This window comes from Acyrthosiphon pisum, chromosome A2 (assembly GCF_005508785.2).
Source record: "Acyrthosiphon pisum isolate AL4f chromosome A2, pea_aphid_22Mar2018_4r6ur, whole genome shotgun sequence".
Taxonomy (NCBI): domain Eukaryota; kingdom Metazoa; phylum Arthropoda; class Insecta; order Hemiptera; family Aphididae; genus Acyrthosiphon; species Acyrthosiphon pisum.
The window spans coordinates 3,883,113-3,896,317 of NC_042495.1; the positions used below are offsets into that span (position 1 = coordinate 3,883,113).

General features: G+C 33.0%; 2 protein-coding genes across 4 annotated transcripts in view; one reads left to right on the plus strand and one right to left on the minus strand.

Annotated features, from left to right (window-relative positions):
* The window catches only part of LOC100164106 (uncharacterized), a 12,440-nt gene extending 10,327 nt beyond the window's left edge, over positions 1-2,113 (plus strand). Inside the window, exons 2-3 of one of the 2 annotated variants that reach the window (XM_029488913.1) lie at positions 863-943; positions 1,024-2,113. In XM_029488913.1, coding sequence (XP_029344773.1) covers positions 1,076-2,032 — 957 coding nt within the window. In that variant the 5' untranslated portion in view covers positions 863-943; positions 1,024-1,075 and the 3' untranslated portion in view covers positions 2,033-2,113. Of the gene's footprint in view, positions 1-810; positions 944-1,023 lie in introns of those variants that run through there. The other variant, NM_001162135.2, reaches the window with a different exon arrangement.
* A 3,781-nt stretch (positions 2,114-5,894) lies between these two features.
* LOC100569980 (wiskott-Aldrich syndrome protein homolog 1-like) lies at positions 5,895-12,906 on the minus strand. Of its 2 annotated transcripts, XM_016806101.2 has the most exons (5): positions 12,004-12,906; positions 11,736-11,906; positions 7,211-7,323; positions 6,915-7,034; positions 5,895-6,201 (listed from the first exon to the last, which is right to left on the minus strand). In XM_016806101.2, the coding sequence occupies exons 3-5, from the start codon at positions 7,316-7,318 to the stop codon at positions 5,902-5,904; spliced, it is 528 nt and encodes a 175-aa protein (XP_016661590.1). In that variant the 5' UTR covers positions 7,319-7,323; positions 11,736-11,906; positions 12,004-12,906; the 3' UTR covers positions 5,895-5,901. The 2 variants fall into 2 exon arrangements, with proteins under 2 accessions (XP_016661590.1, XP_029344839.1); XM_029488979.1 differs by lacking the exons at positions 11,736-11,906; positions 12,004-12,906 and having other exon boundaries at positions 7,211-7,875.
* Between the last annotated feature and the right edge of the window lie 299 nt (positions 12,907-13,205).

Here is a 13,205-nt window from a genome sequence, read left to right on the forward strand (position 1 = left end):
GCGGACACTAAGCGGCTCGGCAGTAAACGTCTCGTTTCCAGTCCAGTGTAGTAGTCCGTGTCAACACTGATTAAAACACCAAACATAATTATCAATTAATGACAGCATCACTAATACCACAGAAAATCGAACCGTGGTAATCAGCAGACACAATAGTTTATCACAAATAGAATAATAGATATCAAAATTAAAATCAATTTTTTTTTTTTTTATAAAAAATATTTAAAGATTGAAATGAAAATGTTTGGTTTTTTGGAAAATACCGGATAGCCCAATTTGGTGTCAGCCTGAACCCGAAGCCGCCCAATATTTGATAGCCACCAACTACTCAATTTTTCTCGCCATTGGACCTTCTGAGGAAGCCCATTTGGCTTTAAACCGCCCAATCTGGCAACCCTGGTTGGACCACCAGTTAGTGATAAGAATGTTATCAGACTAGAACATAACCTAAAACAAAATGATCAATAGTCATATTCTTATCATACCACGATATGCAAACCGTATTTCTATTTTTTAAACTAGGTTTATAGGCTCACAGCTACGCTACCGCATAGTGGTTACATCTATATGTGCGGATAAAGCCGGGTTCACAAATATAATGTAACCACACGGTCAAAAGTTGAATAATATATTAAACTATGCGGTATCGTTTGGTAACTGTGGTAACCGTGATTATTTTGCACGACACGGTGTAGTGTGGACCCCCCTTAACAGTATAATGTACCAGGAAATTTCTAGAAGTGAGACGAGCTTATCGTATAGACACGATAGTCTACGTAGCTATGAATCAGATATTAACCGTGCTCTGTTCTCTGTATAGAAAAGACGACTGTCTGTACTAATTTGCTGTTTGTTTTCGTAGATACCAACGCTGCCAATAACTCACGTTCTCACTTCTATCGAATAAATCTCTCGAAGTCTTTTGTGACGGAGTATTGTACAGGTGTGTGTTGTCAATGCGGATGTGTTGTCATTTTAATCTTGATAATTGTAATTGTTTTATATTTATATTTTTATTTACAGTACGCGCAATCCACTCACTTCTAGCGTTAACTGTTTGGGAAATACAGCCACGATGACTGCTAATGACGAGAGAACTTATGTCCTACCCAGTCTGTTGAAGTTGGCTTACCACGCGTGTAATAAAATCCAGCGTCAAAAGTACGACGAGCTGGAAGTCCCAGACGTCGACTTGCAGATTTGTTGCGAGTCACTTTTCCAAATCACGAAAATGAACACGGAGAGTGGTGGTTTTGACCCACTCGGAGATAGGCGGTCGATTTTTGACAAGGTTCAGACCGTCGCTTATAACAAATCAATCGATAACATATGCGAGAAGGCCGCATACCACGGACATATTGATTGTCTGAAGTTCGCTCACGAGATTGGCGTTCCTTGGGACTCGGGTAAGTGGAATGATTCGGCATGCACCAATGCCGTGATATCAGGTAACCTAGACTGTTTGATTTATGCACATGAGAACGGTAGTCCCTGGAGCAAAGATACTTGGGTATATACCGTAAACTTGGACTGTCTGACGTATTTGCATGAGAATGGATGCCCATGGGACGAAGACACGTGTGCTACTGCAGCAGCCATTGGAAATCTGGACTTTCTGACATATTTGCATGAAAATGGATGCCCGTGGGACGAAAGCACGTGCACTAGTGCTGCGATACGTGGAAACCTGGGCTGTCTTCAGTATTTGCATGAAAATGGATGCTCGTGGAACGTACGCACGTGCTCTAAGTCTGCGAAATTTGGACACCTGGGCTGTCTTCGGTATGCACACGAAAATGGATGCCCATGGGACGAGCGCACGTGTTCTGATGCTGCGAGAAAAGGTCAAATTGAATGTCTGAAGTATGCGCATGAAAATGGATGCCCTTGGGACGATGTCACAACTTATGAGGCTTGGCATCATGGACGCGAGGACTGTTATGATTATGCATTAAAAAACGGATTGTCTAAATACCGCGAGTACAACCCGGTGAAGGCGTGGTCGTGGCGTGATAACGATGATTCCTTTTAATCCTTTTAATATAATATATAACAGATATAATTATTATGTGACTATAAATAATAATATAATTATTATACTATAATTATTATATTTTAGTTTTATGTTATTGCGTATCAATAATTACATTGCCTCATACCTACCCGCCCTCCCCTTACAAAAAAAAAAAGTTACACCATGACGCCTATGTGTCATAAAAACCCCGCTCACCGCGGACATTTACAGCCACGTTTATATGTTTTTGAACCAATAAGAATAAGTCGTGACTGACACACTGATATTATTTATCAATAACGCACACATTTGTCTAAAATCACATTATCATTGTTTAGAACCACACACCAGTTAATCATATTTAATCAAAATTATAAAATAATAAAAATGAATATAATAACTAAAACATTGGAATTATTCACAGATTGTTATACTACACGTTTCTCGTTTATCCAGATAAGATATGCATATCGTTTTTATTTTACAAATATCATAATTCACGTCTCTTTTCAACTTCACGCAAATTTATATTTAATAGTAACAATTTAAAATAACATTGAATTCACATAATGCAGGATGACATAGAGGTGCGCAATCAATAGTTTACAATGGTTATAGGTACTGAGATGTACTAAGCGTTTAATACAGGTATAAGTTAAAAGGATGGTAAAGAAATGTTAGTACATAAAAACCAGGCGAAGAAAACAATTATAGGTAACAAGGAGAAAATTCAAATTCTATAAATATTAAACATGTTACATGCAACTAGGTTAAGACAACAATTATAACAATTAAGTATAAATCATGTCGTTTCCATCTTGGGCAAGCAAATAGTACAAAAAAATCAGTTCTATTCTAATACTAAAAAAAAAATTACAATAATAAAAATTCACAAATCTGGATACTAGCTGTTAAAAGTTGAAACTATTTTTTAGTTCCTTACCTACTATCGTAATTGATTTCTGAGGCGCTTTAATTTAAAAAAATAATTATTGATAATTAATAATACACACATTTCTTTATGGAAAATCAATTATTTTAGGTAAAGATAAGGATTCTGGAGTACCTAGTTGAATATTTTCAGAAACACTATTTTGTTTTTAATTTGTATCAAAATAGATACACGCGTAAAAAACGCAATTAGAACCAACTACTGTTAAAGCTTATATTATTAGTGTATTAGATTAAATAACATATACAAATAAAAGTATATCCCGGTCAGTTTTATCATTTTTGCACTGGCAAAAAGTACAAAGTGTTAAAAAATTCATATCAAAAATGGTACTACACACTCACTGTTGAACTCTATATACATATGTATATTATACATACACAGGTCGATCGGTGTGTGATAAGGTGCGTATCGAAGTATTTCGCGGTAACCGGGCACGTGACCTATTATTATTCGTTCCGGGCCCGGCCCGACACATAATGTGCTGCCCGGCGTATTGTATAGGCAATATAGGTACGTAACAGCAGTGTTCAGTATTATTGTCCATGATTATTACACTTTAGCTCATCTCAAGTGTACTCCGTTTGCCGAGAGAAAGTGGTTGCGCACAATCCAATACTGGTTGACGGTCATACCTCACCGAAACCTCTCAAATCCACACGCGCAACATCCACATTGTAGAATTGTAGATAGACTGTTAAAAAATATGATACATATAACATGCATAAATCAAATCTTTGGCTCACCCTCACTAAGTCAAATTTTAAGATAAAAAAAGTCAAAGTTGCTTAAATCAAACTAATTCAAATTATTGTTACAATCAAAAACAAAATTGTTTTGTTATGCATCTAAGGGGATTTTTTTTGAATATTTAAAATTTTCAAAATAGGTGTAATATTAAGTCCTTTATACAGTAAAAAAAAAACCAAATGAAATTCAAGGTTCTGCCCCAGACAGTAATTTTTTGTTTAAAAATATTATTACAACATTATAATAACGAATAATATTAGTATAAAGTTATTATAATATTATCATGACAAAATTCTGTCTGGGGCGTTCGAAATATTTCATGTTACCTTTATCGTTGAAGTTGAACACACTATATAATATATTACACCCTATAGTGGGGATCAGACACTCAGTACCAGTTCTTACAACATACTTTATTTATCAGAGTTGACATGTTTTAAACATCAAAATTAATCAAACATGGTTATGTTTAAAATGTTTAAAACCAATGATTTAAACAACAACTAAAAAACAGTTGCTTAAAACAGAAAAATATAATTTATGAGTACTTACCGGAAACTGGAGCTTATTAGTTATGGAGCATATTATACACATATAGTTATTAGTTATCTTACTATCTTATAATATACGGAATACAAAATTTAGTTTTTGTTGACTTGGTGACAAACCACAAGCAATCAAATCATTTCTTCTTTTGGCTGAACGTTTCGAAGCCCCAGATTGAAATTTACGTTTCTCCATTTAATAATGTAAAAAACGAACAATAAAAAAAACGTATAATAACTAATAAGGTAAACGAGAACACGTATTTAACAAGTCGGGTTGATGACGAATGGATAATGATATTTTCAGGGTATATACCATAGAGTAATATAGCAATTACTCGCTATGGTATATACGTATAATTGTGTACTGATTTAAGTATTCCTCAAGCCCTTAGATCATATACAATGGATAGAGCAACGACTATACCTCACGTGTAACGAGTATGTAGCCAACATATGAAGAGGGCATGTAGCTACTGCGCATGCGTGCATTTTTATTTTGGCTTTATCAGTTATTCCATTATCTACTATCTAGTATCTAATGCACGAACTACTACATAGGACTGGACACTGTATAAAATAAGGTGGCTGCAAAGTTGTACGGTGGTCGTACGTTCGCTATGTAGCTGCTCTCTGGTGGCATTTTTTTATACTGTGCTGTTGTAAATTATTTTATGTGATAAGTCGTGACTAGTCACTAGTGATAACTGAAAAACGATCAAAAATACAAAAATTCAAATCAACGACAAACTTTTTATATTCACTATTATTTCTAAATAAATGAATGCGTATTACTAGTTACTATGTTGCTACCAATTTGGAAAGTTTTTTTTTTTGCGTGATTTCTAACTTGCTTTTGATTAGACATACTTGAGTATTGTCTCATTCTCATGGTAATATAATAAGTAATTATAAATTACATATTTAATTACATATTCATAAATTTTTCATATTTCATAAGTCTATATGTATATAAATATTATGTTTATAAAAGTAAAATTCGAAATGTAGTAAATCTAGTACGTCACTAGATAGCATCACAGTCGCAAACGTACATACCCGTACAACTTTGTGACCGGTGTCCCACCCTCCCCCTGCCCGGAGTGTCCAGTCCTATGTAGTAGTTCGTGATCTAATGTCTAGTATCTATGTCAAACTTAATTAAAATGAAACAAATTAAAAATGTTAAACATTAAACAACAGATTGTATAATATTATTTGATTAGGTTGGTTGTGATAAAACTGATAACAGTACTTTGCGCATGCGTAAAAGTGAGATGCCCTCTTGATATGTTGGCGACACATTTTATTGCTTATAGCTCTATCCATTGTATATGATCTAAGCTCAAGCCAATGAGAACTCAGGTTTACAGTTCTAAAAATAAATACCTCCAAAATCCCAATTGATATAATCATATTAACACCGTCGCACCGATAAGACGATAACACAAACGTTGAGACGTCACGAACATGTTTTGTCCGTCTAAACTACTACACTGTATTTATGTTTGATTATTTTTATTTTATAAATTAACATTTGTACATAAATGGCAAATGCTGAAATGCACATTACAAATACAGATCATATTCAATTTTATAATAAATTATGATTTTTCTGTTAGGTAGGGCCCCATATAGAGTCATACAGATAAGGGCGCCTCACTGGCTAATGCCAGTCTGTTGCATAGGCCAGTCCGACCCTGCCCTGGACACGGGGGCGGCGGCGGTGGATAACAAAATCTTGATGCCACCACGCAACACGCCAACGGCGGTGGCCCCATGATGTCGAATACTGTAGGTCCAATGTAGTACTCCGGCAGTGGCGGCGGCGGATATGAAAAATTTGCCGCAATTATGGCACTCGCTGGAGGCGGCATGGGCTGAGTGCAGAAGAGGGCCGGCCCCACGTAGTAGCGGAAGTGCAGCGTGTCATCGTTGTCCTTAAACACAACAACAATCTCGAAATAATGATATGATCATAATATTATAACACAATATAATGTTTAAATCCGTTTGTCTTAGACACAAAAATAATCACAAAACAATAATATACGACGAGGTTTAAATGGTCGTGTGTAGTAGGTACCTTTCAGTAATAATATTAAGAATCATTTTTATTCATTAAATTTATAATTTCAAGACATCAACTTTAAGCTCGCATAGTTACTGATACAAACAATATTATAACGCAGGCAAAATATATCAAAATGAAGAGCCTAAATAGTCAATAACAATTTATTAATTGCTTTGAAATTTCCACAAACTACCGCAAAGTCGTGATAATAATGACAAATTAGATAGGTATGTCGGCAACAGTACGAGTTTTAAGACGTAATGGTCGGCGGATACGATGCATATTATCAAAAAGTTGCTGAAATAGCCATCTATTTTGTCATGGTGATAAGTCTAAAAACCAATAATAACGGCCGAACGTTTCGGACAACAGGTTATCGATAACAGTATAACATGAAAATACAAACATAACCAAAAACAAATTGAATTTCGACGGGAATGGTATGGGCACGCACAGAGTGTTTAGTATTGTCTATTACCTATAGTGCTACGATTGGGGACCAATGAAGCTTAAAAGCAATTTTATTCTGGACAATAAACTTGTAGTTTAAAAACAAAACAGAGATCTAAAATATTTTACCTCCGGCTCTCCGACGACTGCATCAGGCTGTGGTGTCTGCCGTATCGGTGGAGGAGCACACATTTCTGACGGCTGCCGGGGCGTAGCCGCTAATGTCGTCCCGTCATCCACGAAGTTTCCCTTAAACACAAAATAATTATAATATATTAGCTGTTATATGCCCGAGTGGGCAAGTCAAAAAGCCGAACCGCGGAATTGGTTCCAGATAAAAATAATTACCCATGTCTCGCTATTATTTATCTTTATGTAAAAGTGTTGTAATTTGTTTAAATTTAATATAATATAATATTATATACCGTCAGGCCACACCAAATTCCAGCGCTCCACTTAATCACGGCGTCGAAGAAGCCGCATGTACGTTGAACCAAATTAATGATACTACGCAAGTTTAGGAGTATTAACATGATTGCTACCCGAACACATAAATACATAAAAGACATTTTATAATATTAGATAAGTAATTCTGACGGTGGCGTGCAATAAACAATTAAATATCAGACTGTTGTGAACTGAACGGACTTCATAAAAAACATACGTCGTCATGATAATATTATATATAAGTACCTATATTCTAGACAGCCAGATAGGTGACTATATATTTATTCGAAATAATAATTTTTTTTCAAACAAATAAATAATACTAAAATTTTGTTCCACATAAACTATTATAACATTCGCTCGCGTGTGCCCAAATGATAAGAACCTGTAATTATCAAACGATAATTTCTATAGTACTCGGTTGATCAATTGTTCCATAGACCTCCTGTAAGAATATATTTTTGATTTTAGTTAATTTTTGGTCTACCTAAAACCGAATATTCCCCAGGGGACAACTTACTATACAGGCGAGATGGGTACGATAACGGGGCGAATATGATCACACTTTTATACTCATCTACTATATTATATAGATGTTATTTTTAATTATTTTGATGTAGCGAACACATTTTTGTTTTAGATTCTGAACGGAGCGATAAATGTATTGATTTTATAATGATGTGTGTTTTTTTATTTTTTTTTATATATCTGTGTACACGATAAGTACAATGGTTAGATTTTGAACTTCAGTATCTTGTTCGATGGGAAATTGAATCTAGTGGTGCATTGGGAAGGTCAAAATAACCCATACTCCTAAAAGCACAGAGAAAAACAAAATGAAAAAAAAAAATTAAGGAGAACCTGAAATGTTTACGTTAAATCGGTTTTTGACGAATTCGATTTTAGTTTTTGGTGTAACTCTAAAACAAATTACCGTAGACACATACAATTTCCAATGATTGTTTATATTAGCATATTATTTATACGATAAAATTTTAAAAATATTAGGATTTGTTTTGAACTGTTAACGTAAATTTTTTAGTTTTTAGTTTTTTTTAGTTTTTTCTATAAATATCAATAATATGTTATTTGTTGACCAAAAAGCGTTTTGTTGAGTAAAAAAATAATACAAGGCTCTTGATACCTACGTATATTGTTACTTTAACCGTTGAAAAATTATAAAAAACTACCAATTATTACAAAAAGTAAATTAAAATAATTTTTAACTATCAATACATTTACTTCATTAAACTTAGATTCGTTTTTAATATATATTAATAGGCGAATGGACATCTATCTATATTATCATTTCTCAATTATGTTGTTTTATGAAGTATTGGACTTTTATAACATTATCTAACAATATAATTATAGTATAATATGATAGGTATATTATATCGATATGATTGGGCGTAATTAAGAAAATGACGATACCACAATAACGATTGTCGATTAAATAATCTATCAAAAAAGTATAATCCATTTTGAGTCCCCATACAGGTATACTACATATATTATATCTGATTTATCATTTTTTCGATGACATTAATTATTGACTCCCAGTTGCCAAACTAAATAACAAAACTTGAAAAACAATATTCTATTTTAAATAATTATCAAATAGATGTAGGAAGTTGAAACAGTAAGAGATGGACCTAAAAAAATTGAGAACTCAAGGGACAATTAATACTCCATGAAAAAGTCCAAATCAGTGTTTGATAGAAATCACGGAAACAATATTTTAAATCTATACAACGATTCAATAAATAAAATCAAGTTTATCTCTGTACATTTAGCCGTTGTTGATAAATCGCGTGGACAAACAGACACCGTTCGAAGCTTAACAAAAACCTTTAAAATAAAAATACAATTTGAAGCACCTATAGTGAAACATGTATTACATAATTTCCTAACAAAAATTAGTTTTCGCGCGATTTCGCACATTTCAGCATTTTAATTGCACGTTTTTTAGGCGTTGGCTGTACAAAAATTTGGCCTTTAATTATTTTATATAATTTTACTGTATATAATATGCACTGAACTATAATATACGAACTTTGAAAAAAAATATTTAAAAATGTAATACAAGATTCCTCATAAGTTTGTCTACCTTTTTCAAAAAAAAAATGTCTACAAGCAAGTCAAATTAAATTTTTATGAGCGTTTGAAATTTATATTTTTACAACATTTGATATTCACTCGATTTCTCATGTTACGATTTTCTTCTTTTGTTGTAATTAAAAAACGAATGACTGTAGATACTTGACAATTTAACTGAATGTTCATATTAGCATTTTACAGCACTTTGTCGAAATACAGCTTCTATACTATAGTGCTATAATAAAATATATTATTTGAAAATTTAAGTCTAAGGAAGATACATATTATGTTCTAGTTATTATAATTACTCCACATAATATGAAACAATTTCATTCCCTAGTGTCATAACGTAACATTGTATTTGTAGACAGACGGATAGTAAGCCACCGACCTGAAATGCGGAAAATTGTTCTATTACGTTTATGCTTACGCTGAGTTACGCCGTGTGTTCACCAATTATTACAAAAGGTAAATTAAAATTATTTTTCTCTATCTATAAATATTGACTTCATTAAACTTAAATTCGATTTTAATACATATATTAAGAGGCGGACAGGCCAGATAAATTCAGAACATAACACACTGGATTCCGGTTACTAAAAAATGAAAATTACGTCGAAAATTAGTTTGGTGCATTTCAATAGTCACCTATTTCCTTATCTGGATATTTATAAACTATTAGTCGTAACTATTAATTGTTGGACATAACATTTTTTTCCATAATCATGGTTTCGTACTTAAATTAAAATTTAAAACGGCTTATTGAAGGGTTTTACAGTAAAAATCGTAGAGGAGAATTTTTTCGAGAATCGCGAAAAACCCGATTTTTGGTATCGTATTTCAATCGTCCAATATCACAACATGGTAATAACTAAGTAAACGTACAATAATATTACAAGTTTTTTTTTACATTTTATCTATTAATTTAGCTAATTAAGATGACGTCCCACCCGCACGTGTCGTCTCCGTCTTACAAAATATGTCTAAAGGTGGGATTACACGGCGCGTTGCGCGTCGCGTGGAGCGTGGAGTGGTATAGCGTGGTACAGTTGACGCGCCGTCTGATAGTGTTGCGCGGCAAAATTTTTGTGCGCGGCACGCGGCGCGTCTCTTCCCGACAATTGTCGGTCTCTGTATCCCGCGCCAAAGGAAAATTGGTGCGGCGCGTCTTATCCAATCTAACGGCGCGTCGGTTTTACTGTGCGCGGTATATATCACGCTCCACACTCCACGCGCCGTGTGATCCCACCTTAACATAGCAAAAATTGTTTTGCGAGAGACAACTTTTCTCGCACCTTGTCTGTTGTACACGTACCAAATTTTCACAACACGTATAGAAGAACTTTATCTGTGTGCAACAGCGTTTTTTTAATAGCATTATCCAATTATTTTTTACAAGCAAATAAAAAGAACAAACAACGGAATGTTTAGAAGCAAATAACTTTTATTTTATTTATGTTATCTATAATATAGGCCCGCTATAGATTTGTAAAATTGTCTACCCTATATGTTCAGACATTTTGGAGCCACTAATACAAACACAGAAAGATAAAATTTGTCTCACGCAAAATATTTTTTGCCATGTTACATTTGCTATAGATACATTGTTGTAGGTACACTGAACGAAAAAATACTATACGAATCAAAAAATATATTTTATTAATTATCAACCAATGATTTTTTATAATTTCAATCAAATTATTATTCATTCAGTGATATTTTGATCAAACTAATTAAAATTGTATGGAACCAAGTATTTTGAATTTATTAAATCAACAATGATTAGTTAATTCAATAAAACCTATTTTGTAACTTATTTGTATAAATATAATAAAATAATTATTAGTTTTGATTAGTTCAAGAAAAATTGTATTTAATTAAATAATTTGAGTTTGGTAAATTAATATTATTTACTATAGGTAAATTCAAGAAAATCATTTTATCAAGCTATAAGTTTATAACGAAAATAGATTTTTAGAAAAAAACCCCAATTTATGGCTATGATCCCAGTTTTATTATTATTCATACCCGTTGCCCGTTGTAAGACACATGTCGATGTGGACATGTGGTGTCCTCTTAAATTCAAATTTAAAACGGCTTGTTGAAGGGTTTTACAGTATAAATATACCTATCGTAAAAATTGTAGAGGAGAATTTTTTTTCGAAAATCGTGAGTAACCCGATTTTTGCTATCGTATTTCAACCGTCCAATATCACAAAATGGTAATAACGTACAGTAAGTATATTATGGCAAGTTTTTTTTCCATTTTATCGATTGATTATTTAGCTAATTATTAATGGAAATATCGAAAATCGGACTTCTTACGGTTCTAGACGAAGTCCTATTCTACAATTTGTATAATAGGTATTTTTACTGCAAACCGCTTGAATGAACCATACTTACTTACTTGAAGTACGAAACCATTTTTGTTCACCAACTAACGACAAATAAAATGGACACCTGGAATAATTCAAAAATGTCAAAATTCCGACTATGTGGTACCAGGGTTGCATGGTCCAATCGCCACCGGTACGCCGTTCTTCGGTTTTTTCGACGACTTTGGCGGCGGCATATCTACACAAAAACATAATAAATAATAATATACTCGTTCAACGCCCCCAGAGCATGCGTTCCTGGTACTTATCCTGGTACTATTTCGCGTTCGACTTACGTGGGACATTAATCGCAGCACACATTTTTCATACATTTTAGACCGATAAGCGATACTTCGGTGTGTCCGATACTCCGATTACAATTTTTTATACGTCGCACCTCTGGAACAACTCAAATTTTTAGTTTTTAAAAAAAATGATTTGAAGTTTATATGATATTTAAAAGAGTCTTTGCGTTTAAAACTAAAAACTTAAATAATAAAATTTACAATTGGTTAGGTAAATGCAAGAATACCATATTTTGAGAAGCGATTGTATTATATTATATAGAAATTTATTTTAACACAGAACCATTTTTGTCCCTCAGTAGAATTTCCAAGTGGGCTATGGCCTATGAGGGATCAATTTGTCCCTTAAGGCTTTTTTTTTATCGACTCGTGGGATCAAATCAAGGTTTATAGAATATACTAAAGGTTGCCTCACTTAAGAAATATTGAAAAAATAGGAGTGGGGGTATTTTGCGCCTTGACGTAATCGTCGTACATACTACACTATGATAAGCATTAAAAGCATGGATAGCATGCTTTCTTTTATTATTTAGCCTTTTTTGCCTTTACAGTTTACACTGTTTACAGCGTTTATTTGATTATCATTATCTTTTTAAAATTTGTAATTTGCATTTTAAATTGTTTATTGGTACGCAATATTAATAATGGCTACAACCAATAAACATAAAGGTGGTTCCGTTTGTGCAGTTTCTACGTGTGTCAATTATTCTGGAAAATTAAAACAAGATGGAATATCTAATATATCTTTTCACAGGTAAATATTTTATTGTGCCTTTACTTATAATAACTAATTCTACTATATTTTTTCTATACATTTTGTTTTTATATAAATGCCTTTATGCACTTGTATAGTTATGTTAATACAACTACAAAAACTAGTTACTTATTATAATTGGTTTTTTAAGACAGTATAATTTTTTAAAAAACTGTCCTTAATTGGTCAGATAATATAATAGATAATATTGTATCTATTGGTTATTTTTGTATTATAATTAAGAATGATGAGTTTTTTATTTAACTATTAAACTAGATTTGTTATACTCAGAACGGCAATTACTCCAACGTAACACGTTGACCGCGTACTGACGCCAATTGGCGTCATAAGTATCATTCAGCAACGCGTTTGACGCCAAATGGCGTCTAATATAGATTTAAAATAAATGGCTTAAAATTCCCTACGCGTGGCTGAATAT